Source organism: Protomyctophum parallelum, assembly GCF_964188405.1.
Source record: "Protomyctophum parallelum genome assembly, chromosome: 2".
Lineage (NCBI taxonomy): Eukaryota > Metazoa > Chordata > Actinopteri > Myctophiformes > Myctophidae > Protomyctophum > Protomyctophum parallelum.
Genome location: NC_139699.1, coordinates 31492754 through 31520028, shown reverse-complemented (window position 1 = coordinate 31520028; position 27275 = coordinate 31492754). Strand labels below are relative to the sequence as shown.

General features: G+C 43.3%; 1 protein-coding gene across 2 annotated transcripts in view; it reads left to right on the top strand.

The window, feature by feature from the left end:
* The first annotated feature begins 5231 nt into the window (after positions 1 to 5231).
* dmxl2 (Dmx-like 2) overlaps positions 5232 to 27275 on the top strand; it is a 66643-nt gene continuing 44599 nt past the window's right edge. For both annotated transcript variants that reach the window (XM_083759800.1, XM_083759799.1), the window contains exons 1-16: positions 5232 to 5635; positions 12520 to 12645; positions 12873 to 12944; positions 13363 to 13438; positions 14237 to 14381; positions 17699 to 17765; positions 17887 to 18059; positions 18186 to 18357; positions 18446 to 18626; positions 19209 to 19421; positions 19861 to 20132; positions 20281 to 20550; positions 21018 to 21247; positions 21966 to 22168; positions 22539 to 22660; positions 23563 to 23652. In XM_083759800.1, the coding sequence (XP_083615926.1) occupies positions 5549 to 5635; positions 12520 to 12645; positions 12873 to 12944; positions 13363 to 13438; positions 14237 to 14381; positions 17699 to 17765; positions 17887 to 18059; positions 18186 to 18357; positions 18446 to 18626; positions 19209 to 19421; positions 19861 to 20132; positions 20281 to 20550; positions 21018 to 21247; positions 21966 to 22168; positions 22539 to 22660; positions 23563 to 23652 (2499 nt within the window). In that variant the 5' untranslated portion in view covers positions 5232 to 5548. The remainder of the gene's footprint in view (positions 5636 to 12519; positions 12646 to 12872; positions 12945 to 13362; positions 13439 to 14236; positions 14382 to 17698; positions 17766 to 17886; positions 18060 to 18185; positions 18358 to 18445; positions 18627 to 19208; positions 19422 to 19860; positions 20133 to 20280; positions 20551 to 21017; positions 21248 to 21965; positions 22169 to 22538; positions 22661 to 23562; positions 23653 to 27275) is intronic.

Genomic DNA, 27275 nt, shown 5'->3' with positions numbered 1-27275 from the left:
TTGAAACTAGACATACGAACTCGTGTCTGATTCTGTCGTGTCGGTTTCTTTGCAGCAGCAGCTGTGTGGCTGTGTGTGTGTGTGTGTGTGTGTGTGTGTGCGTGTGTGTGTGTGTGTGTGTGTGGGGGGGGGGGGGGGGCTATCTTAAAGAGGACTCCCTAATTTGCTTACCTCGCGTCGACGGCTTTCAAAAAAAGTTGAGTTTGTTTTTAGTTTTATGAAAATCAGTACAAAAATGCTAAAGTGATAAAACTAGAAAAAGCACTAAAGATTTGTTTAGCTAATTTTCAATCCATCAACATTTAAAGACATTTACATACATTTCAATTCAAGGACAAAAAAAATAAAAAATAAAAAAATAAAACTTTAACAAGTTTTACCCACTTCAATCTGGAATTTAAAATGCTCCTCAGATTGTTATCCCTAGTAAAAAAAAAAAAAAAACGTGTATGTGTGGCACCAGCTAAAAACACCAATGCACTAAAATATAGGCTACTTGTCTAGTCTAAACACTCTTAAAACTTCAAGACACTCAGGTTCATGGGACAACTTAAAATATTAAAAAGGCAAACTTAAAACAGAGGCAGATTTGAACAAATAGAACGGGTTCACAAAATACTTTATTAAACTAAAATACAAAGGGGCATCTATAAGCCATCATAAAATACATTTTTACCCAAACTCTAAAGCCCTAATAAAATCCTAAAATGACTAAACTAAACCCTAAAACAAAACCATTAACCAAAATAAAACAAAGCAATCAATAACTGTTAAAACATCATTTCACTGTCACATGTGCAAAGTAGAAGGGGGAATTATTCGGTGTGCCGAGACCATCAGGCTTCTACTTCCTTCCGTCGACACTGTAACACACAAGGGCAGCAACCAGTTCATCTGTTCCACAATAATTTACTCTAGTGATGGTTCCACAGATAGGTCCTACGTTGGCAACACTACAGAACAGGTACAGCCCAGGTTTTACCCTGGGCCCTTCTGATGATGGCGTGTAGTGTTGCGGCCTCTACTCTCTCCTCCGTCCATGGCTAAGTTCACCCAGCTGAACCTGAACTCTGAGGAGTCGTCTTGTCTTCTCCCCTCGCATCTGGTCAACTCCCCTCGCATCTGGTCAGCTCCCCCCCCCCCCCGGCAAGGGGCGCAGACTCTGGAGGTCGTGGCGCTTGTAGAGTCGAGGGACATGGCTCCCCACTGGTCCCCCACGGGGGTCGTGGTCGTGGCACTTACAGCCCTTCTCGTGTTCTGTTCTTTAACTATATAGAAGTGTCCATTTGTACATCTCTAAATGTTTTGATGAATTGAACATGGTGGACCCTGTTGTAAACAAGTGTAATGCTTAATTGAGTTGAGTTTGAGTTTGAATCTTTATTGGGTCGTCCACTCACAGTTAACAGTCTTTGTATTGAGTTTGTGCTTGAAATGTACTGTAATTCTGCAAACTGTTAATAAATATTTCAATCAAAGTCAACATCCTGGCTACCACTGGCCCCCGGCTGCATCTTGGCCCCCAGCCATGGTCACTGCCCTCTCCACACCCTCCTTCAACCTTCCTTCTGGTTCTGCAGCCCTCTTCCCTGCTTCTCTCTCTCTCCAAACACTCCAAGTCTGTTATATAGGGCTCCTCATTAGTAGACACACCCACACGCAGGTGCAAGTCATCCACTGCAGGTCCTCATTGCTCAGTGGGATATTTAGCCAGTCAGTGGAAAGAATATATGGTTATACCAAATCATGCAACAGTGAAACTCAACACAAAGGAAATATTAAGCAAACAATAAAGTAAAACCACTCGACAATAATCTTATTCTAAAGCATGCAAAATATAGAAAATACAGCAAACACAAAATCACATAATAAAGCAAAACACAACACATCTAAATTTCCACCGGCTCACATATGAACACTTAAATAAAAAAAAAAAAAAAAAGTCTTTGGTTGACTTTTTTATTTCATTTTATCACAGCAAAGATTTGTCTCCAAGATGGAACCTACAGGTATGTAGGTAATTGCGTCTTTTCTTTACCATTTGATGGCATTTAGCCCCTCAGACCCAAAACGTGTCTTAGAATATTTTGTTGTTGTTGAATAAGATGTGTTGTCCACACATCCATGCTCTATTGATGTGGTACCATCCATATAGGACATCACTGAGGATCTCACCTGGGCTGTACAGACGGAGCGGGTGGTGAAGAAAGCACAACAACGCCTAGCTGAACTGACCTCAACCGCAAAGCAATTCAGAGGGTTGTGCGGACAGCCGAACGCATCAGTGGATGTGATCCCCGTCACCTCCCCCCATCGAAGCCTCGAATTGCACCATTTTAAACTAAATTGTTGTTGTGGAACATAACCTATACTGTTAAGCTGTATGGGAAAACATGCATAATTTGTAGGCCTACATAATGTTACTCTCTTTTTTTATCCAGGTGCAACCTGGCTATAGGACATAGTGGACACTTTGTCATGATTGGCTGCCTCTAGCGCCTCTAAGCCATGGGAGATAAAACCCATAGTCTCTTTGCTGCACCTGGCAGTTATGACGTGAGTCATTCTTGTTACTCTTTGTTTTCTCTTTCTTGCACTCTTTATTCTATGCCTTTGATTGCTGTGCTTGCTATGCTGTTGCTGCATATTGTCTGAAGGAAGCCAAACAAAAATAAGTTTGACTCTTGCCTGTACACAAGATGTAACAATAAAGTACAACATTGAACCTTGAGAGATAACAGGAAAACATTGATCAAAATAACAATTCTTCTACATTCTCTAATTGTGTAGAAGTAGGTCGGGAGTTGCTTATTGTCGGTATCATCAGCTGGTAACACGTGGGAATCTGTCCCCGTAACAATGCGCTAGACCAGCGGACGGTCCCCAAACTTTTTTGGCCGTGCACCCCCGCTCAGTGCCGTCGCTAGCTATACGTGCAATACGCACTGCGAGTAGGGCAACACGCCGACGGGGGCAACAAAATGTGCCGAAAAGTGCCAGGCCGACCCTCAAAATAACACATTTCTCAGCGGCTCCGCCACGTAATAACAAGCGGCCGTGTGTGTTCTCATAAACAGTGAAAATAGCCGATCTGGATGAGCAATAGCAGCGCTCTCGTCGGGAGGGGAGCAGCACAAATATCCTACGAGTAGGGTAACCAAATGGTCAGCTATGTCCCCCCGCTATACCTCCTGACCTAGCTGGCGCACCCCCTAACAATCAGTCTTGTTGTATTTGGCCAAAAATGATAAATAATTTGATTATGGCAAATAATCACGGAATGTCACTGCACTAGAGACATGCAGCTGCTATATCTCATTACAACGGTGTTTAGGCCTACTGAATTTTGCCGTTTGTGTTAAATAACACCATTAATCCGCCATTACCCTTTTCATGTCATGCACCCCCTAGAGGGCGTTGGCGCACCACAAGGGGTGCACGCACCGCTATTTGGGAAACCCTGCGCTAGACCCCTGGGAGATGGTTTGCTGAGATGCCCCGGGATCGAACTTGAACTACAAATAGTCCAGTAAATAAAGTAAAAAAATCCTCTCAGGTTGGACAAAATTTGATTATTTTGTTTCTCAACTGATTCTGACAGGACATTAGGTCTACTAGCCAGGAAAATAAATCTACCCTAATATAATCTGCTCACTGCTTCAATCCAAGATGGCCCTATTGATAACCTATTATAATTTAGGCAATATTTTCTAAATTTCATTGTGCTTTCAGAAGCATGTGAAACTAGAGGGATTTCATGATTCTGAATCCATTCCAAGCATTAGTTTTGCATGAAAAACACTCCTTGGACTAAATTTGGCCATAAAGCCACTTACCCAAATGTCCCCAAAATGTGCTGACCTCATCACATTTGTGATGAGTCTGACGGCTATGGCCGTTTTTAGCCCAAAGAGTGTTTTTTGTGCAAAACTAATGCTTGGGAATAGATTCAGAATCAGAAAAATCCCCTAGTTTGACACGTCACATGATACATAAAGCATAATGAAATTTAGAAAATATTGCCTTGTCAATGGTGGCATATTGGATTAAGGCAAATGTAGGGTATTTGCAGTGAGCAGATGGCTAGTGGGTATATGGCTACTGGCTAGTAGACCTAATGTGGCTCAAGACCAGAGTTAAATATCTATTCTATATGGTCCATTTGGTCCTGCTGCCATCTTGGACATGCATGGACGCACACACACACACACACACACACACACACACACACACACACACACACACACACACACACACACACACGCACACACACACACACACACACACACACACATACTGTGACACACACGCACACACAACACACACACACACACACACACACACACACACACACACACACACACACACACACACACACACACACACGTCTCACACACACACACACACACACACACACACACACACACACACACACACACACACACACACACACACACAGCAGAGTCGATAATATATAATCTCCGCCTCCCGGCCGTTTCGGCCTGGCGGAGATAATATAGCATTGTATTCCCATTTCTCAGACAGAGATAGACCAACATGATCAATGAACACGAGCCGTCGTCACAGCGCGCTCTACAAACTGGAAAGTCCTGAGCATAGATATAGAAACCTAGATCAGCTGATCAGGTATGGTATGGTATGGTAAGGTATGCACGGGGGCCCGGGGTCGGAGTCGGGGGCCAACGATCATGCGACAGTCCGACTCTGACTACAAGCAACATATTTTACCGTGGTAACTTTAGAAATACTTTTTCAGAGGCTAACAGAAAGAGGGAAAGAGGGAGTGTCAAAAAATAATTCTAAAATAGAGAAAATAGTGGATATACAAACTTTCAATTGGGATGCCACCTTGAAAGTGATTAATACATCAATGGTTGCAACACTTGCATACAATACAATGCGTTATCTATTATAATTTATAAGTGTCACATATGGAATAGCAATAGCATATCGATTGCATGAAATCAGATTAATCTGCCAAAACTATTCCGAATCCGGGACAATATAAAATAATATATTTTTTTAATGTAAAGACTAGGGCCCTAGGGGGGTGGCCAAACTGACGCCCCCAAATGGTATTTCGGCAGACGGCAACCAACCAATACGTCTATGCTGAATGCTCTATCTATGTGGTCGTGCAGTCGTGCCTTGTCTTCAGATCAGCGTGAGCGCGCATGTCAGGTCCGCTGCGGAGCTGCGCTTCTGTCTCTCGCACCAATAATCCTGCATGGCCGCGCTGCTAGTGTTGACGAAGATCGGGATGACGCCGGACGAGACATTTGTTTTTTATACGTGCACCTGAATGACGGGAGCACGGGGCGAAATCGCACCAGAAACGAACGGGTCGGGGGGAAATTTTTATCCGCAACCCCGCTGCTGCCTGCCGCCGGGGGGCGAGGATTGGAAGACAACGCTACTACTGATGGGATTCCCAGCAGCAGCAGTTGCTAGATGGAGAAACCGAGAGGGTGGACTCGTTCGTTGTTGTAAATAATTAAATATCCATCTGCTGCTAAACGGAAAGAAAATGCATCTCCATCAGGTGCTGACGGGAGCCGTGAACCCCGGGGACTGCTGCTACTCGGTGGGCAGCGTCAATGACATCCCGTTCACGGTGAGTAGTGTACAGTACAGACAGTACGGTGACACCGAGCAACCATCACTGACTAGCAGGCTATACTACTACAGCCTGTGTCTGATTAGCCAGCCTGTAGCTACACGGTATTATTTTTGCTGGATCTGCCCACAGCTTTGCTAGCTATGCTAACACACACTGGCTAAAACCAGAGCCCTTGATGGCTCTGGCTAAAACTAGCTGTGTGTGTGTGTGTGTGTGTGTGTGTGTGTGTGTGTGTGTGTGTGTGTACACGCGTGTGCATGTGTGCGCGCGTGCATGTTGGGAGAGGGATCCAAATGGTGAGTCACGTACGGTCTTCTACACACACACAGTCGCAAAGCACACCTTCCATTCATTCACTCTCATACCACCCGACCACACTGTGTGGGACTGGGGACATCAGTTTGTACTTTGACGTATTTGGATTGAAAATACGTATTTTTTTTTATTTTTTTTGGCCGAGTGACACGACTGTCACGCGACGAGGTTTAAATTACGAGTTACGACATAATAACAATTGCTCAAGGTTATTCCCTTTGGCCAGGATGCGTGTTTGCTTTACTCCAAGACAGTGAGCCACTCTAATGACCTTTAGCAGCATCCCAGAATGTTACTGCGAGGGGAATCCCTCTGCGTGTCGTAGACAGACATAATAACATCAGGGGGAAACACACACGCCAACATCTTTTGTGCAGAGAACCCCAATAACTCTGCATTGGCCAAAACGTCCGCAACAATTCCAGGGGAAGGAAGGGGATTTCTGTTTTAACAGAATGGAGAGCTAGCTAACATTTGGCGTCATTCCGCTTCATGGATCATTAGCGCTCCTGTCTGCACACAGTGCACAGCATCAGCTGTGCAGGCTGTGTGACGTAGAGAGCCATACATGGATACATGAGCTCCATTGGCTGGATGACAGCGTCTTGATGTGAAAAAACATCATTTATTTACCTAAAATGTGGTGTCATTTTCTGATAAATGTTATATAGTATATAGGCTACTCTCATGCATGTTTTATTAATGTATACGAGCCACATTATTAGTTGATTCTTATAATATTCACCAATCACTATGTTTTCATTTGTGTGAATCAATCAACTTTAGCAACAGATACCAGGTCATTATTGATCTTCAATGTATGGATATTGAAGTTGCTATGTTGTCTTGTAGTGTCTTGTTGTTTTCTGAACTTGACAGGACTGAGAGGACCCAGACAGTCAATATTAGCCTACATTTAATACTAAATTCTTCCCATATATCGGGCAGCCCAAGATGCGTAGCATTACACATTGTGGGACATTTAAGGTCCCTGCACACAGAGCGCGTTTTTCGGATTTCTAGCTGTGTTTCTCTGTTGGTTTTTCCGAAAAATGTGTCCAGTGTGCAACCACCTTTATGGTGGTAAACACTGCAAAGAACAATATCAGGGAAGGCACGTCACCTTCTGTGGTACAGGAGCTGCCAGTACCACTGAAGTTCAGAGCCCATGGTAGATTCTGGGACCGTTCTGGCACTGCTGATTCAAAAGGTACAGTGCAGTGGTGGGGAAAGTACTCCAATTCTTTACTTAATCTGCTGCCTGTAATAAGGCTCTAATAAGGCTTAAAGGACAACTAGTTTTTTTCAACCAAGGATTATGTTTTAGGCTGTTATTAGAGTGTTTTTTCCATTTGCTGCTTTCTTTTGTTTTAGGGATTTTAGCTGTTTTTGTCAGGGCATTCGAGCATGGGGCTAAATATGTTACAATTGTTTTTAGCAATATTTTTATTATTATTTACTATAGTCCTACTAGACCCCAAGAAATTACATCTCGCCACCAAAGATCACGGGAACTACTGAATGTGTCAAACTGACATATTGAGCCTACGACACACATACCCCCTGGGCAGACCTTAGCGCACAGCCGCAGACAGAAGCTGCGTCTTACGTAATTTCCGAGTTTTTAGACAGCTGGTGGATGGAAAATAAGCTCCACCCCCGCGGCTGACTGACACGGAGGAGAGCGTTTCCGGGAATCTGTCCGTCGCGTCAGTCAGCCGCAGAGGTGGAGCTTCTTTTCCATCCACCAGCTGTCTAAAAAGCTGGAATGACGTTGGGCGTCAGCTTCTTCTGTCCGCGGCTGTGCGCTAAGGTGTAGCTGTGCTGAGTGTGGCTTCCCCCCAGTAGGTTACCTTCACATTCAGTAGATCCTGTGATCTATTGTGGCCAGATGTAATTTATTGGGGTCTAGTATTATCAAAATCTACTGAATGTACCAAAAGTAAAAGTACTCATTATACAGAATGCCCCATTTAAAAAGTTCAAATGTATAATGTTTTGAAAATAACAGACTTTCATATTTTCTAATGGCCGAAATGTATATGGCTGAAGTGCGTTACGGTATACTGTATATGTTTTATATTAATAATCAAAATTGTCAAAGTAACTCAAGTTTTAGATGTAGTGAGATTAAAAGTACAATATTTGGATCCGAGATGTAGTGAAGTAAAAGTACTGGAAATACTCAAGTAAAGTACAAATGCCTCAAAATTGTACTTAAGTACAGTACTGATACAATTTTATCCACTTACTATTCAATATCCCAAAGGGTTAAAGCTTCTGCCAGCTACTAAGCAGTGTATACTTCATGATTGATAGTCTTAAGCCCATAATGACAACTATTGGTTAACTCTCTTGTCTTAATGACTCTCTGTCCAACATGTCTGCAATATAGTTTACAGTGACGTAAGCCTCTATATTGTTGTAACAATATTAGATTGACGAGCAGTTTTTAATTGAAAAATAATAATAATAATTAAACTGAATCATTTTCACACTAGGTTGACCTTCAGATAAAGATGTACTCTTTCCATAATTGATAGCAATAATATTAATAATAATACATTGGCCCCACAGTTTCCCTACATTTTTCAGGAAGATTGACAGTACTCTCCGTACTTGATGTTGCCTGGGATACGATAGAGCTTCTCTGTGCCTTTCACTGAGGTGTTTCTTTCAGATGGTATTGCACAGTCTATGAGCAATACATCTCTTTTCTTTTCGGTGACAGGCCTGTTGGCTTTTATCTCTCTGTCAGTGTGGATGGGCATGTCCCAGAGGATGGTGACACCATTATTCTCAGAGACTTTTTGGTTGATGTTCATACCATTTTGTGGATGTCTTGATGATGTAAATCCTGCAGATCTTCCAGTGCAGGTAGGCTGCTGCCTTGTTGTGCCTCTAGTCTCTATGTACTCAGTCTTCGCCAGTTCCGGGCAGCCTGAGACAATGTTTATTTACTATTATTATTATTATTATTATTATCATTATATTTGACAAATGCCTAAAATTGCAACCGTGACAGTCTGTGACTTTTGTGTAGACTTTCGTCATCACATCACATGTCCACTTTGTCCAGAGTATGATGTTGTGCTTACTGCTTTGTGTTATAACTACTGCACAGCACAATTCTTTGTGGAGTGGAGTCATCCTTCCTGGAAACAAAACAAAACAAAAACATTTGACAAATAAACTTGTCTGCTCAATAAAAAGACAGTGTTAGCTGTGGAGCTAACGCCTCGAAGGTTGCCACAGATTCTATTTGCTGAGTTTCTTTAAATCTTTTATCTTTATCCCACATTGCAACACTTTTCTCCAGTGTCAATTATCTAATGCAATCCTGGACGCTACATTTCCTCTGTCAACCTGAGGAGTCCAAACCGCTTTTATTTTCACCTGACAGGGGGAGTTTCCCCGGTTGGATGAATGGATGTACTGTAGCACGTGGAAGGAATACATTATTCCAGCCGGTTCCTTTCCCCTCCATCAGGCGCCCCAGCTGTGAGGCGACAGTGCTACCGCGCAGGGAATTTATCCCACCTGAGGCCGATTCCACAATTGCCTTCTAAATCAGTGGTTCTCACACTTTCAAGATTTTTCAAAACAATATAGCAGATGTACAAGCTCGCAGCATGGCAGGAACTGACACCCTGTGAGCTTTTAGATCTGCTATTTGTAAATGGGAAATAGGAATAGAAAAATATAAAGTGACACGGTCATGGATGCTTTCCCAGTTTGAATAGGGTAAAGAGCAGTAGGTTGATATGTCCAATGCCATACCAATTCTCCAGTAGCGTGCATACACACACCTGATTTACCCTACTCTCAACATTTCATCCTCCTGGATGACCATTTATGAGTCACTACTTACGAGAGCTGATATGGTATGACCATATGCACAAAGGACAAATGTTTTGACTATACAATAGGTAAACTACCGGTATAGAAACTGTGAACACAGACTGCTGCTTTGCAATTTTATCTCTACACCATTTGAAAACTGTTTGATTTCAGTTTGAGGCGTCTCTGTCGGGGTAGGGTGAAGATGAAAGCATTCCACAACATTGTAGCAGCTGTGGCGATGGAACATGTTGAAGACTTGATGTGATTACATTAGGCCTGGGAATTGGTGACATCTGAGGGCACGGAATGAAAGCAGAAGTGATCCCTCTCTCACTTCCTCTGTTATTTTCCCTTACCCATGGCACATTGTACTCAGTTTATTTTTTGCATTGTCCAGCTTTAGAGCTGGCATAAAGTCCAGTATAGTACATCTTGTCTTCCCAACCTCAGCATGTTCTCAATTATTAAGATTCTGCCGACTCGTTCCTATCAATAATACAGCAGTCTTCTCTCGATGAGCAGGCTGTCGTCTTTAAATTAGCAGAAGTTTGCAGGGTATGTGGAAAAACTTGGAAAAACAGGGTTGTAATTGTTGAATGAACAAATCTATCCAAGAGTGGAAGGGAAATAAGCTATTGAATCGGGGCAAGTAACACAGTAAGGGTTTATGAAATCTGAAATCAAATCAACAGTATAGTGCTGAAATGTATTTGACATACGAGAAACATGGATGGTAGTATGATGCTGCATTGCTGCCCACAATGACAATTATGAGTATACTTACTTTATATTAGTCCGGCAGCCGGGGCTGTGGGCTGGGAAATTTGGTGTAAATATTGTCTATATACATACATTCATGAATCCACTTGCTGACCGGCTGTCGGTATTGAGCAATCTTTATAGGGGTTATATGTGATAATACCATTGACATCCTATATAAGGCGAGGGTCATTGCATTGTCCTATGGCCGTTTTCAGCCCAAGGAGTGTTTTTTGTGCAAAACTAGAAATGAAATGTGTGTGTGTGTGGCTGTGACAAGAAATGCACACATGTAAATTGATTCTTACAGTCAAGTGTGTGCAATGCATCAGTTACAGTATGCACACTCGCCTGTGTCAATGTTTACCAGGAAGAAAGACAGATGATCGCAATAGCCATCTGTTCCATAGTACCTCATTACAATGAATGAATCACTCAGCGTGTGTCTGTGTCATCATCCCATCTTTACAGGTTGTTTGTCACCTGAGTGGTGCACTTTGATGAAACCAGCCAGTGTGGCTAGCAGGGTCAAAATGATAGGCTGCCTGGCTGACTGAAAGAAACCCTGGGCCCACCTCACACATGCAGAAAACAAGCAAGCAAAGTGATGTTAGATCACCTCTTCAGGTCACACAGACCTCTTCAGGTCACACATGTTCACCAGCTTGCGTTCAAGGTACCAGCATTAATAATTAGGCTAACCTCGCTGAGGTAGTATAGTAGAGAGACTCAATCACATCCAAACTATAGTGTGTGATACTCTTCTCTTGGTGTATATGTCTGTGGTGGTGGTGGTGATGGTGGCGGCGGTTGGGGGAGGAGGTGCCTAGACTGTGTGTGACGGTGACTGCTTTTACGTCCAGCCGTAATATGAGGGAGAAACTGCCGCAGTAATAGTAAAGCCAGGACTACATCTCTTTCTCTCTCTCGCACACACACACACACACACACACACACACACACACACACACACACACTCTCTCTCTTCATTGTCTATAATATATGTTTTCTTTCTTGCGTGGACACGATGCATGTTGTGCATGCATACTAGACACCTTGATCATTCCCTTAGCCATGGTTGTCTCAGACAAGTATTCCTGTCATGTTGTGTGACATGTGGTGGTGGTGGTTGTTTTTCTTTTGTTTTTTCAGCCTCCTCCCATTCTCCTGAATAATGAAAGACAGGAGCTGTCATCCTGACTGTACCATGGCATAAAGTGCCAGCAATCCAGTCTATATTGCTGGCACTGTTGTGCACATGGCGCTGTATTGGTTCACTGGTAATCTTGTTGCCCAAATCCAATGGGGATGTGAGCTTGGTTCGTTAATTCTGCACAGTATTAATTAAGCTTGTTTTTGGATGGGGCGGTCTCGTATATCATGGGACCTGATAGCAGTATTATAGTTTGTAAACAACCAACTTCATAATCATATATGCTAGTAAGTTTCACTGTCACCCTGAGATGATGTTACACAGTAGTAAAATCTGTGAAATGTTACACCGTGCCATTTTGGTACATTCTTACAGCTAATCCTATGCTTGTTTTGCTGGCTTTCATTGGTTTCAGTGCATCACACTCTGTTCAGAATACATGCACACAATCTTTCCGGGTTCAATTGTGTTTGGCTACAGTGATTGAAGGATTGTGACTATCAAATTGGTTACCAACCAATCAGCTGCCACATATTCCAAAAAATAGTAACTCGCTGTGATTCTCCAGTTAAAAAATGTGGCAAACTGTTTAAGTTGCTTTGCAAAGCCTAGATATTCATCAGTCAGAGTGTTGACAATGCATTGTACGTATTAATAATAATTGCATGGGGGTTTTCATGGGCTATCAAAAGTATCAATGCTGATTGTGAGATTATTATGGCTCAGTGGAGATACTTAATTTCTTTCCCCACTGTGGCTCAATTTGATCTAGTTTGTCTTTCTTATGTCTGTGTTGTGTATGTTCCAGGCCTATGGCTCAGGCTGTGATATCGTGATCCTGGCCAGTGATTTCGAGTGCGTTCAGATTATTCCTGGAGCTCAGAATGGAAACATACAGGTGGGCTGCGTGGAGTGCTCCCACCAGCTTGGCAGGGTATGTCTTGTGCACACACACACACACACATACGCACACACACACACGCACACACACACGCACGATTCCCCTGAAAAATGTAGCTGTGTCTTTGCTCTTGTAATTATTTCAAGCCTAGTGCTTTCTACTCTTTGCAACTTTGCTCTCCTCCCATCCTACGGGGATGACTGTGCAGTACCACTCATGGGGTGAGCAATGTGATGATGAACTCAGCTCTTTATTTTTAGATCGCCGCGTCCTATGGGAACACAGTCTGCATCTTTGAGCCGATCGCTACAAACCCAAACAAACGCCACAAGGTGAGCACAAACACTGCACATGTTGCTACTCTTTATCTTTTTTTTTCTTGTCACCAACATGTTTTTGTGTTTATTTTGTATGATTATTAAAAAACTGATGGTTGCTGTTGTTTAATGCTATGTAGTATTCTGAAATACCTACATGAATTTATTTATTTTAAAATATATATTTTGCAAATAGCAGCACCATAAGCATGTTTGGAGACTTGAGCTCACTGCATGTCAGTGCACTACATAGTACATACTGTACTGTATGATGTGCCAGAAGATTAGCTGAATCTGCAACTGCACGTTAATAACCAGGCTGTGTATTTATTGAAGGTGTATATTTTGTAAGGGGATGTCTTATTTGCATGGTGTGGCCGTGTCTGTGTACTGTACATGCTGACCTGCTCTTATATCCTGTCACTAACACCAGCTTAACTACCAGTGGCAAAAAACAGGACAGTTCTTCCTCGATGCAATCACCTACAACTTGGCCTGGGACCCGCAAGGTAGGCCCACACACCGTGTCTCTCCGGGTGACTAACACAATCCCACTCTACACATGCCCACTCTCACCATTCCTCTGTGTCTTTGGGGCTGTTGTGCTTTTGACGTGTGTCCTTGTATTGCTGCCAGGCAGAAACCTTGTATGTACAATTTTATTTTGCAGGGAATTGTGTGTGTGTGTGGTTGGGGGGGATAATCTGTGTTCCAATGGATCCAACGTAGTGATTAATTATTTAGTCACAAGCTCTTAAGACTTTTACGTTGGTTAAATATTTTTAAAACCAACAGAACAGACAGACTTAACCTTTCAGAATTTTTCCAAAAAATGTATTGCGATTCGTTGAGAACTTTTTGCTACTTTTGCACGACACTTTTCTACGACAAAGAAAGGCAAACCATTTTGGTGTTTTAAACATTATGTTATAATTTAGCTATTGAAAAATAGAAGATCTACAAGCTCATAGAGCGCCACCGAGTGGCGCGCTGCGAGCTTGTAGGTCTGCTATTTTTGAAAAATCATGAACATGTGGTGCAAAGCTTTGAATATATACTCTTTCAGAGCGAACGTTTTTAACTAAAATCTTTGCTTCTGGGAGGTGGTCCCTGAAACAACACATTTTCAGATGGGGGTCAGTGGTCAATTTCATATATTTTTGGGGGTCCTTGACATGAAATATTGAGAACCACTGATATAGAAACGTGAGGTTTTTCAGAAAAGAAATGCATTTAAAAAAATAATAATATAGCTGCATGTAACTCCATGTACGTTAATACTGAACACTGTGCTCTGTGGTCTGCAGGGAACCGTATCCTAGCAGCAACTGAACGCCTCCAGCTGTGGGCTCCTCCGCCGGCAGACACTTTGATAGAGGAAGAGGATGGACAGATTAATGATGACAGGCCCCACCCCGTCCTCAATGACTGGAAGTGTGTCTGGCAATGCAAGTAAGTCACCCTAAGTCTCTTTTGTATATCTTTTTGTATATTTATTTTTTATTACACAGCCATATCTACCAGCAGTGCATATGTACTGCAAATGAGAAGCATGGGCATCACCACATGAAAGTACACTATATTTGTTTAGCACATTTGTGTACATTAGAAGAACAGTGATTCTCAAACCTTTTCATTTCAAGTAGTCCCCAGTGTCTGAAATTCTTTATTGGGAATAACTACGTTATCTCAATGTGAGAGGATGTTTTAAACAATTGAAAATATGTTATTGACCAAATTTGAATAGGTAGATTGTTCCAGTCAGAGGGAACTTTAAACCGAAATGTTTTTTTTGGCGGCAGATTTTGCTACTTTTGGAACATAAAAAAAAATCTCACATGTCTCGCATAATGTCAGTTGATCTTTAGAAGTGAAAGGTACCACAAACGGTTTCAGATACTGTGGAAAATTAAAATAATACATTTAAAAATGAACTGCAACCTTTGCTGCTGTCTTCTTAATATGGGAGAAGGCAAGTTGAGATTTTTGTACATGGTGCAGTGATGAGTCATAATTATAGTATGTTGTAACCACAGTCGTGTTCTATGGGAACCTTTGATCTGTAGCTGGGGATCCACAATCACGCCCCCGATCTGCAGCAGGAGAGTCTGTAAATGGGAAGCACAGAAACTCTGCAGAATGTTGAGTTAGTGACGAGCCTTAATGTTTCGTGAATTCATACAGATGCATTGATTGGACATGAACCCAAATCGAACCCAAATTACATGCATTGATGGCACATGAACCCACACAAATTGAAAGAGTAACGATCGACAGGGAAAGAATCAGGGAGGCGAGAGGGTGGAGTTGGGATGGAGGAGAAGGGAGAGTGGGTGGAGAAAGCTGGGGGGGGGGGATTGGGGTGGAGAGCCATTCTTTTGTATTAAGATGTAGGTGTAGGCAGTCAATTCTCAAACAATAACCCCCGCTGTCTGTGACCCGTTGACCTGTAGAGTACGGTATATTGTGGAGGCAATTGTAGATTGTCTCATCATGTTGGTCAACAGCTGTGGCTTTATGGCCAGAGACAGGCTGCCACTAATGGTCCTCCACTGTGTTCTGTATCTGATCCGTCATCTAGTGACCGCACTATTCTATAGTGACAGCATCATTCTCCCTCCCTCTTTGTAAAATGGTCAAAAGAAGGCTCTCCTGAGATACATTTAGGGAGTTCTTAGGCCTAGCAAGCCATAAGGCTCTGTTGGGCTCTGGTGTGATGTTAATATCTTCATCAAAAATGCCTCCACCTCCAACCAGATGCCACCACTCTCTCCGTGAATGGCTCCTCCAGCACGGCGTCTGTTACAGATTCCTTTGAAAATGCTCATTGATAACTGACATACAAACACTTTCATACAAATAATGGTACCACTTCTGGTTCCACACTGGAGCTTGTAGATTGTAGATCTGCAATTTATTTTTTAAATCTTGAAAATGTGGCGCAAATCTTTGAATATCATTCAGAGCGAACGTTTTTAACTCAAATCTTTGCTTCTGGGTGGTCCCTGGAACAACATATTTTCAGATGGGGGTCCGCGCCCAAATACAGATAATTCTGGGGGTCCTTGAAATGAAAAAGTTTGAGCACCTCTGATATAGAAACATAGGTATTTCAGAAAACTGATTTGGAATCATTTTTAATTGTGACGTCAGGCCTAAATGGGTTAAAGGAGAATTCCATGCTAGAAGGCTTTCTTACCTTTTATTTGTAGTTGTTAAATCCCCACCAAAGACGTCCAGGTGTTATCTTGTGCAAAAGTGCATTATTGGCTATTTCCCCTAATATAAGCCCTCAATGGGGGTTGGGTTTTTGTGCTAATACGCTTATTTCCATCAAAATAAGTAGTAAAGTGTGCTGCTTGGGATACTGTTTACATTATGAAGAGAGGATATATATATATATATAAATAAATGCCCCATTCAATTCATTGAGGGCTTATGGCAGGGGAAATTACACCTGGACCTCTTTGGTGGGGACTTAACAACTACAAATAAAGGTAAGAAAGCCTTCTAGCATGGAATTCTCCTTTAAGAGGTGAAGCTTCCTGGCTGTCTGTGTCTGGGGAATTTACACTCACCATCTCACTTTGTAATGTGCAGGCCAGACCGAAGTCCAGTGTATTGCAGTGCATTTCAGTCTTAACTTAACGATCACTGACCCAGCCAGCTGGCTTTTTCATTGTTATTTTGTTCATAAACCCTGCAGGCTAGCTTGGTGTTATATCTGATCTCCCATATCTCCTAACGCCATACATGCATGCTAGTGTTCTCACACACCAACACTAACACAAACGCATGTCAGTGCTCTGCCTATTTGAAATGCACTTTTTCTGACTTGTTTTCACATCATACTTCTTATTTGTCAAGCCTGTTTGGAACACACGCCTCTCCGTTATTCAATACCTGTTGTCCCTGTTGTCAGAGTAGTGCAGTGCCACCCGTTAATAGTACTGGATGTCATCAGTAATATCATTTCATATTGATGACATCAGGGATCTCCATATGGGCATAAAAGGGACACAGTCCCACAGACAAATACAGAGATTTTCAGATTTATAGATATTTCTGGATTCCTGGACAACAGCTGATTCCGGTTACTTTCGACACTGCTCTCCCTGGGGTTAGGCTCAAACGCCTAGTTTGAAGTCGATCAGTCGGACAGTTCTTGAGATATGCAGGAGACACACCGATGCACAGAGATGTATTGCATTCATTGATAGAGATATTGAATTACAAGAATACACTGACAACCCTTTCAATATGAGATAATGCAAACTCAGCTGAATCGAAATTTAGGCCTACAACTACATGCTCTTGTTTACTGTCTTTCTGGCTTCAGTTCAGATTATATTCTATTATGTTCATTTCAGACAGTCATTGTCATGTGCTGCCATGTATGTCAGACCTCAAATGTGAGATGTTATCTGCTGACACGTAACTTCGCTTTACCAGCCAGGGAAGTCACTGGAATGGGGAAGTGTAAAAGTACCCAAACAAAAATGTGTGTGTGTGTGTGTGTGTGTGTGTGTGTGTGTGTGTGTGTGTGTGTGTGTGTGTGTGTGTGTGTGTGTGTGTGTGTGTGTGTGTGTGTGTGTGTGTGTGTGTGTGTGTGTGTGTGTGTGTGTGTGTGTGTGTGTGTGTGTGTGTGTGTGTGTGTGTGTGTGTGTGTGTGTGTGTGTGTGTGTGTGTGTGTGTGTGTGTGTGTGTGTGTGTGCGCTCCCTGGGAGAAGTGAATACAACTGATCTCAGTGTTTCTTGGTTTCTCACAGGACCGCGGCATCTATTCACATTGCCAAGTGGTCTCCTGATGGGGAGTATTTTGCGACTGTTGGGAAGGTACACAATGCAACACATTCCAAGACAAAACATCCCTGTGTGCACATAGTCTATTTATATGGTGCCTACGGTAATCAGCTGCGGGTGTTCCTGTGTGTAATAATTGTACGTCCGCCCACAGGATGACTGCCTACTCAAAGTTTGGTATCCCACCACGGGCTGGCGCTCTGCTGTGGTTGTCCAGGACCCGTCCGATAAGAAAGGCCCTCTTGTTCACTTCTCATTCGTCTACCTGGCCCACCCTCGCTCTATCACTGGCATGTCCTGGAGGAGGACGAGCAAGTACATGCCCAAGTAAGGGCACACATGCGTACACACAAACAGCACTGACGGGCATGGTGATGGTCCATTCACGGCCAACTTATTGTACCTGCCCATTTGCTTTCTGACACATTTGCATCTTCTGCCGTGCCATCCCAGGGGATCGGTGTGCAACGTGTTGCTGACCTCCTGCGAGGATGGTGTGTGTCGGCTGTGGTCGGAGACCGTTCTGCCAGAGGACAGTATCCTTGGGGGACAGATTGCTGAGAATACGCACTCCTTCAGCTCCAGTCTGCCCGGCAACAAGGACAAGATCCAGCATGCCCTCGAGGTATGCGCCGATCACAGTAATGCGTGAATGGGGATGAATAGATCTCACAAACGGGGATATAACGTATGTCTTTCCTTCCCCACACTAGTCGATCCACCACTTGAAGCATCTGCGTCGGGGCAGGCGACGGTCCTCTGCTCTTGTAGCACACACTGATATGCTGCCCTCCCAGATGGGCACACAGGACATGCACACACACCGCCATATCACACACCATGCCAATGCCCTGTGTCACTTCCACATCTCAGCCAGTATCAACCCCAACACAGGTAGGATGCTGTTTTTCTTTTTTTGCATCTAGAGGGAAATCATCTGTTCGCAATTGCCGCCCAAATCCGATATTTGGCCAGTCCAGATTGGAATCACACATTGGTTTTTATCAAGTCTGAACAGCAAAAAAGGTTTTTGAACATCTGTATCACACTAGACATTCGGACATTGAAGCCTTTATATTTCGACGTACTGTACAATGGTGTTGCTCACAGAAAGTAGCCCATCGACAAGCTCGCAGTGCATCAAGATGCGTTGTGAGCTTTTAGATCTGCTGTTTTCAGCGAGCAACACATCATACGACAGTTTATTTACGCAGTACTTCTGCCTATGTCGGTGCATCGCTACCACAGCAACCAAAGCAGATAGGTTGATGTCTGAATAAACAAATCCAATCTGATCACTTGTGAAATGAGTGTAGACAGTATGTCTTAAAGATCAGATTTGAGAAACAAATTGGATTTGCCTGCAGTCAGAACAAAACCTTAATGCCCAATTGCCCATGGATCTGTTATTGAGTTGTTTTGATGACTGGTGGATATTTTTGCTATCCTGCCCTCTTCTCATCGTCCCTCCAACAGACATCCCGTCAGTGCTGGCTGACTCTGCCGTGTTCAACCCAGAGGATGGCTCTGGAGGCGGAGGCTTCGTGGTACACTGGCTGAACAACAAGGACCTCAGCTTCACCTCCTCCATGGACCTCTTCATGTTGCAGCTTCGCAAGTACTCCGAACAGCAGCTGGACCAAACCACTGAGGACCCCTTGGATCCCGAGGGCTCCACCATTGAATTTGGTATGACCCAGAACGAGGCTTTCACTGTACACGGTTCTTCACAAAAAGTCGGATCTGTTCCAAAAGGAGCTACAGCAAATGAGTCACTTTCTAATTATAATGTAGGCCTAACCATCGTTTTAGTACCAGTTCTGTGAAGACCTCTACTGTACACATTCACAAAAGAACCCCCCAAAAACATGAAATTCTGTATCATGATCCAGGCTGTATTAAAACCTACAATATAAACAACGGTGAAAGAGAGATTATGGGACTACATAGTCTCATCAACGAGTTTGAAGTAAAAGTTCAATGTTGAATTGGGTAATAAAAAGGAAATTCTAAGAAATGATGGTGATGTCGACAGCGACAAGTCTCATGATGTTTGCTGATACGAAATATCACTCTTAAGACATTTAAGTCACCCGCATCCGTTTTACTTTGCCCTTGATTTTTCTAGACCTGGACGAGATGTCCGACAAGGCCTCCTCTGAGCACGGTGAGGAGGGGGAACCAGGGGAGCAAGGGAGCACTAAGGCCTCGTCCCCTGGCTCCAGCTCCAGCATGCCCCTGCCCTCTATGCTGCTGGACAGGAAGATGGAGACAATGACTCTGGAGTGGAACCGGAGCCCTGACATGCTGTTCACCATCCACCCCTCCGACGGCTCCTTCTTGGTTTGGCATGTCAAGTACCTGGACGAGTTCATCCAGGGCATCTTCAGACAGGTGCAGGTAAGTGTAAACTGGGGGAATATGAATACACACACTTCATGCTGTGGTACAGTAGTATCATGGCTGTTGCAGCTGGTGTAGCAATATGCTTTTTTTTGGTGTGGTTATAACAATTAATCCTCTCGGTCTCTCTTCTTCTTCTTCCCAGGTGTCATTCTCATCTCGTATTCCGGTAGCGTTTCCTACGGGTGATGCCAAATCACTGAGTAAAAACATCCTAATGTACGCCTGTACTTTCAATGAAGGGGATAGTGCCGTGGTGGGGGAGCAAGGGAGGAGGGCCGCCAACCGCGTCTCTCGCTCTGCCTCCTCGGCTGGCCTGGGAATGCCCTCCATGGGCCCCTCGCTCACCCTCAGCCCTGGCATTGGCCCTGCCGTCATGATGGTCTCCAAACACGTTGATGGATCACTCAACCAGGTGAGAAGAACTATTTACTTGCCTCATAAAAATATGAACACTTCTGATGCAGACGTCTTATCAAATAAAACCGTAGGAGGCCTAGGATGTCTGTACATGTTTTAAGGCATTTATTTTAATGTAGACCCAGACCCTAAGCTACATCTGGCTAGCTCTGTAATGCTAGCGCAATGTGCACGAGCCATGAGCCTAAAATCAATATATATCTCGGAATCCAATCCCAGATTCCGATTCTAATCAAAACGAGCGTTGTTTACGGCCACGTTGGTGGCTTTAACTTTCGGTCCACGGACCTGGGGTAATTTTAGCCGGCTCAAAAGGCACGGCAGATACTATAATAATTAATTAATTAATAGCTGGCTACATAAGTGTTAACAATCAATCAAATATTACTGAAGGTTCATGCACAGTACATGTACAGTATGCACATTCATAATGACATCTTCCTTGGCTCTGTCTGTCTACAGTGGGCAGTGACCTTCGCTGAGCGCTCGGCCTTCTCCAATGTTCTTACCGTGTCTCACAAGTTTCGCTACTGCGGCCACCGGTTCCACTTAAACGACCAGGCGTGCCACACGGTTCTGCCGCTGTTGCTTACCTGCTCCCACCACAACGCCCTGCTCACCCCGCCCTCCGCTCCCAGCAGCTTGGATGGGGAGCATAGCCTTTCCCTGACCCCGCCCAAAGGACTGCCCAGGTATTGGAGGAGGGGATTCAATCCGGGTGCAGGCATTTGTTTTCCGACATACCAGTCATTAGTCCGACACCCTACTCAAACACTAACCTAACCCTAACCGCACACGGACGCCACAGGTGATTTGTAACACGCAGCACGGGTGATTTGTAACCGGCAACGCATGCCGAGAGCCACTGGTGATTTGTAACAGGCAATGCATGCCAGGAGCCACTGGTGATTTGTAACAGGCAACGCATGCCGAGAGCCACTGGTGATTTGTAACAGGCAATGCATGCCGAGAGCCACTGGTGATTTGTAACAGGCAACGCATGCCGAGAGCCACTGGTGATTTGTAACAGGCAATGCATGCCAGGAGCCACTGGTGATTTGTAACAGGCAATGCATGCCAGGAGCCACTGGTGATTTGTAACAGGCAATGCATGCCGAGAGCCACTGGTGATTTGTAACAGGCCACGCATGCCAGGAGCCACTGGTGTTTTGTAACCGGCCATGGGTGATTTGTAACCCGCAGCACGGGTGATATTCTTTACCCGCAACGCATGTCGGACTTCTGGTATGTCGGATAAACGTCTGCACCCCATTGAAGTCACATTTTGCACATAAGCTATACTGTGTACTTTACATAAAGTGTAAGAGACTTTACAATAATCAGTGAGTGGATGACCATGTTGCCCAGTAGAGGAGATCTGAGCTCTGTGTACTCTGTGTATATTTCCAGGAAGCAGCTTCGTAATGCAGCTACAAGGACCTTCCATGACCCAAACGCCATCTACAGTGAGCTGATCCTGTGGAGGGTCGACCACATCGGACCCCTGTCCTGCACTGGAGGGGTCTCAGAGCTGGCCCGCATCAACTCCCTGCACACCTCTGCCTTCAGCAATGTAGCCTGGCTGCCCACACTGGTGCCCAGCTCCGTGCTCGGTCAGTACTCGGTACACCCACACACACAAATGTGCATGGTGTGCCACAAACATTTGATGAATGTAATGTTTAACTCCCTTTCTGTTTAAGTTATGGTGCTGCTGTGCAAACAGGTTCTTGTTAAAAGTTAACTATTGTCAATATATTGAATGCTGAGTCATACTGAGGCATTCAAGGTTATCTACCTACCTAATCTTTGCAAGAACATTTATTTTATAACATCAGGACACTGCAGTGACCTTTTCTTCTGGAAGACTACCTGTTGTCTCCCCGAAAAAAACATAATATTGTACGATGTTGTGATGAAAATCAATCAGCAAATTGCATGCAGCGGAGACCTGTCTTAAGGAGCCCGTTTTGTGTTATTTAGGAACCTACTGTAACAGCGCCAGTGCCTGCTTTGTGGCATCAGATGGCAAAAACCTGCGCCTGTACCAAGCTGTGGTTGACGCCCGGAAACTACTTGATGAGCTGTCAGATCCTGAGACATCTGTGAGTGCACACAAGACAAACAAACTGAAAGTACACTTAAAGGCGTAGTGAAATGAAAATGTGTTTTTCACACTTTTAGACCACATCCGTGAGCATACCTAACAATGGATGCCAAAGAAATTGGTACATTTTCATTTTTGTGTATTTTCTATTTTATATCAAAAGTCCATGAAAATCTAATTTTAATTACTTACTTGAAAACGAAAACATACTGCGTGATGACGTGTCGAGGCCCACATCGATAAAAGCCAATAAAAGGGAAGCTCACCCGTTTGAGTCCCCATATCTGCGCGTCCGTCCAACACTGTCCAACACAGCTGCTACTGATTGAATTCCCATTCAAGATAACATCCAGTCAGTGTATTACTCGGTTTCAACTTAATCATCACGCTAAAATATGTATCTGAAAACATTATAGGGTAGAAATAAGCCACATATCAGTATCAGCTGGCCGAATATCTGACTTGTAAACAAACACTCCATGCATCCTGCGTGTAGCATAGCTACCGTCCCTAGCTACCGTCCCATCGCCTGAAGGGATGCAACACTCTGATTTGGTTCAGAAACTTCTGAGCAGCGTTTCATGCTGAAACTGTCTGAAACCTCAAAATAAAATGCTCACCATTTCCGTTTCCCTACACCTTTTAAAGGACCATACCAGTCTAATACCTGTCCGGTAGCCATTAGTAGAGATGGCTCCACCAGTATATATATTTTTTTGTAGATCCAAGCCTACTTTTGTAAACTGTGTGGAAAAACACTTACCGGTAATTCTTATAATATTACTCGACAAGCCATTAATTTGTGTGTGTGTGTGTGTGTGTGTGTGTGTGTGTGTGTGTGTGTGTGTGTGTGTGTGTGTGTGTGTGTGTGAGGGTGTGTGTGTGTGTGTGTGTGTGTAGAAACTGGTGGGAGAGGTCTTCAACATTGTGAGTCAACAGTCCACTGCCAGACCAGGATGCATCATTGAGCTGGATGTCATCACCAACCAGGTAGGGCTGGACAGTTAACCGGAAATATCAAAACCCGATATATAACATGGGCAACATCTATCTATCTATCATGTTTTTTTTTATCTGATTAACCTCTTAGCTCTGTATTATACTTCATTGTTTTTTATTGATTGATTGAAATATTTATTAACAGTTTGTAGAATTACAGTACATTTCAAGCACAAACTCAATACAAAGACTGTTAACTGTGAGTGGACGACCCAATTAAGCATTACACTTGTTTACAACAGGGTCCACATTGTTCAATTCATCAAAACATTTAGAGACATACAAATAGACACTTCTATGTAGTTAAAGAACAGAACAGGAATTCATCATATAGGAAGCCAAAAGGGAAAAGATACATATACAGTGAGGGGAAAGGGGGGGGGGGGTGGGGGGGATTCAGATTTTACAGAGGCCAGTTTCGAATTGCAGCCATCCGTAGGTGCCTTTGAGAGCGGTTTTGAAGGAGTCAAGGGATTCACATGTCTTAATGACTGTTGGTAGGGCGTTCGACATTTTGGTGGCATAGGAGCGAAAATAATTTAGTGCCTTGTTTGTGCCGAATCTGGGTTGTACATGGTTTGCTGCACTCCCTCTGGTGTTGTGGGTGTGGACTTCGTTTACATTAAGGAAGTATTTAGACAGGTACATGGGTATCTTGGTCGTGTATCGAATCTTGTGGACCAGACCCATTGCAAGATGCTGTACTCTGTCGTCGACCCTAAGCCATCCCAGCCTTTCAAAGTGGGCAGGGGTGAATGGTGTTGTACAAAAATAGCAAACAGCCGATCTAAGTGCACAACACGTCATGAGCTTGTAGATTGGCTATATTCACTATTTATTTTATTAAATCATCATTAATCGTAATTAAGGCAAAATAAGTTTGATATTGTTTTGAAGTCGTATTAGCCAGCCTGTATGTCAGTGCGTGACATCTTCCCTCTGCCGTACAGACTAAGTAAACCTTCTTAAATTATATGGTATCCCCGACAAAATGATCAATGCCATAAAAGTTCTATACAAATACCTCAGCGACCATCCTTACTCCTGACGGAGAAACATCATCATTCCCCATCCTTGCTGGCATACTCCAAGGCTACACACTTGCCCCGTTTCTATGTATTTTTGTTGTTGATTATGTCAGTTGATACTATCAATGATGAGGGCTACCAACTAAACACTAGGAGAAGCTCTCGTCATCCTGCTAAATACCTAACCGACACTGACTTCGCTGATGACATTGCGCTTATCAGTCAATCGTTGGAATACGCTCAGACTCTCCTTCAGGCTCTTGAGCAGGCCTCCAACTGTGTTGGTCTTTATGTCAACGACACGAAAACTGAATATGTAAATATATGCAAATCCAACAATAACCACATTAAATAACCACAAGGGTATGGCCTGGTCAGCTTGCAATGAGATGCATAAGATCTGGTCATCCCAGCTTAGTAAGATGTTCAAAGTAAAAAAAATAGGACGACCGTTGAGCCGATTCTACTCTATGGCTCCGAGACATGGACACTTTCAAAGAAATTAGAGAAACGGTTGGATGGCACTTACACCGCCTTCTAATGAGAGCGCAAAATCTGTCTTGGAAGAGCCACCCATCGACTAATCTAATATACGGCAACCTGTACTGGAATCTGTGGACATATGCTCAAAACCAAATCACAACAATGAATAATGAGGCAACACAAGAAGTCTGAGTTATAGAGTATAGAGATTTTACTCGAGCAAGGAGACAAGACTTACATGAACCAACCCCATGTATGGAAACCCCAGTCTGACTCACAGATTGACAACCAACGACAGCTTTTATAGCTCTTCTCTTCTCCCACACGACAACCCCCAACATAGCCACAAGGCATTCACCACATGGGCAGTGACGTCATAAAACACTTGGAGTATTCTTACAATGTTTATCTCTAAACTTCCACGACATTACCCCACTTTTAAACATTTAAAAACTCATAAACACCATTTTATCAGTACATTGCAGATGCAGGCAAAAACCTGGAACACAAAATAAACACTCACTCATATCGTACGGGCAGGCGAAAAACCCCTTTTCATACAACATTATCTCGTAACGTTCTGGGAAAATTCCTACACCGGCCTATCTCATAAGAGAAAACGACCACCACATGGCTTACGACATGATAAAAACATAAAATCAACAACATAGTATATACAACAAAACACATCAGAATACACAGGTATTCAGGCACAAACATAAATCAATATACAGTGACACAATGGTTTTATAACAACAAACAAATAAGGCAACGCCAAATTAAACATACAATAACCGTTGCCGACATTGGACCCAAGAAAACATCTCAGCACCATAGTGTGTCCATTCAGAATTGTCCATCAGCCCACTTTGAGGAGCAAGCCAAGTCTTTTTAGTTCTTTCACAATGTGCAGGGCCCAGACATGTTGCGAATTTGCAGATTGGCCATTTTCAACAGAACAGCACACGTCCCGGCTTCTCAAAAGACCAGAAATTGTCACCCCACAGGTGACATTCCTGGGGCACATGACCGCACATGATCGCCGGATTCAGAGTTCAGAGTGCTAACAGCACTCTCATTTAGGACCCTCAGTGTCATAGTAGCAGACATGATCGCACATCATCATCATCATCATCATCATTCATCATCATCATCATTCATGTTGTCGTCTTCATAGGATCATATGGAGCTGGAAAAAAAACATACTACAAACCAATTTTTTAAAAGGGCCTACTCTATCTAGTCTATCTAGAGTGTTGACGGTGGACTCAACACTTTGTAATATGACGGGAATATGATAATACTTTTAACATGGACACATATATATATACCAGTCAGCTGTTACTTTATAGACTGTTGATTCCTTACTTACAGAAGGTGTAGTGGCACCTTTACTTATTCTGTCTACCATCTGACATTCTGACCATCTCCTAAAATACATTCTCCCGTCTCCTTAGTACACACAGCATTTTTTAATACACACATATTGTTCACCTTTCCGCTCCTAATTTTTTCATAACAAGAGCCAGCCATGACAATATAACTACAATATAACATACAGCAGTATCAAGGAAATCTCTTCAGAACATCAAAATATTGCATTTAATACTCACAGATCTGATTTCCACAATCCAATGATACTTTTCCCTGTAATTACAGCGATATATACACTTTCGACGCGCAAGCACAATTAGGTTAGTCATTCCATTAGTAACCATGCTACACACATGTGAGGGATCAATAAATCAATCTCATGACACAACACGCATCTGCTCGCCTCCTCCTTCTTGGACCTAATCATAAACTGAATCAAAACATAACATTTGTACAGGAAACACACATGTATTTCCATACTTTGTCTTTATTTCCGGGGCGTCCCCCACACATCAGAATCTTACTCACAGGCCTCATCACGGACTCAATTTTACTGCCTTCCTATTAGAGCATCACGACCGTGATCCACTATTATTCCCTGTTTTTATTATTTTCCCGGATATTTCCCTATGATGACACAAAACAGCTTACAGAGCATCAACCATTATTTTAAAAATGTTCACACCGGCCATATGTAGTCAGATCAACAGAGGTCCATGTACTGCTAAA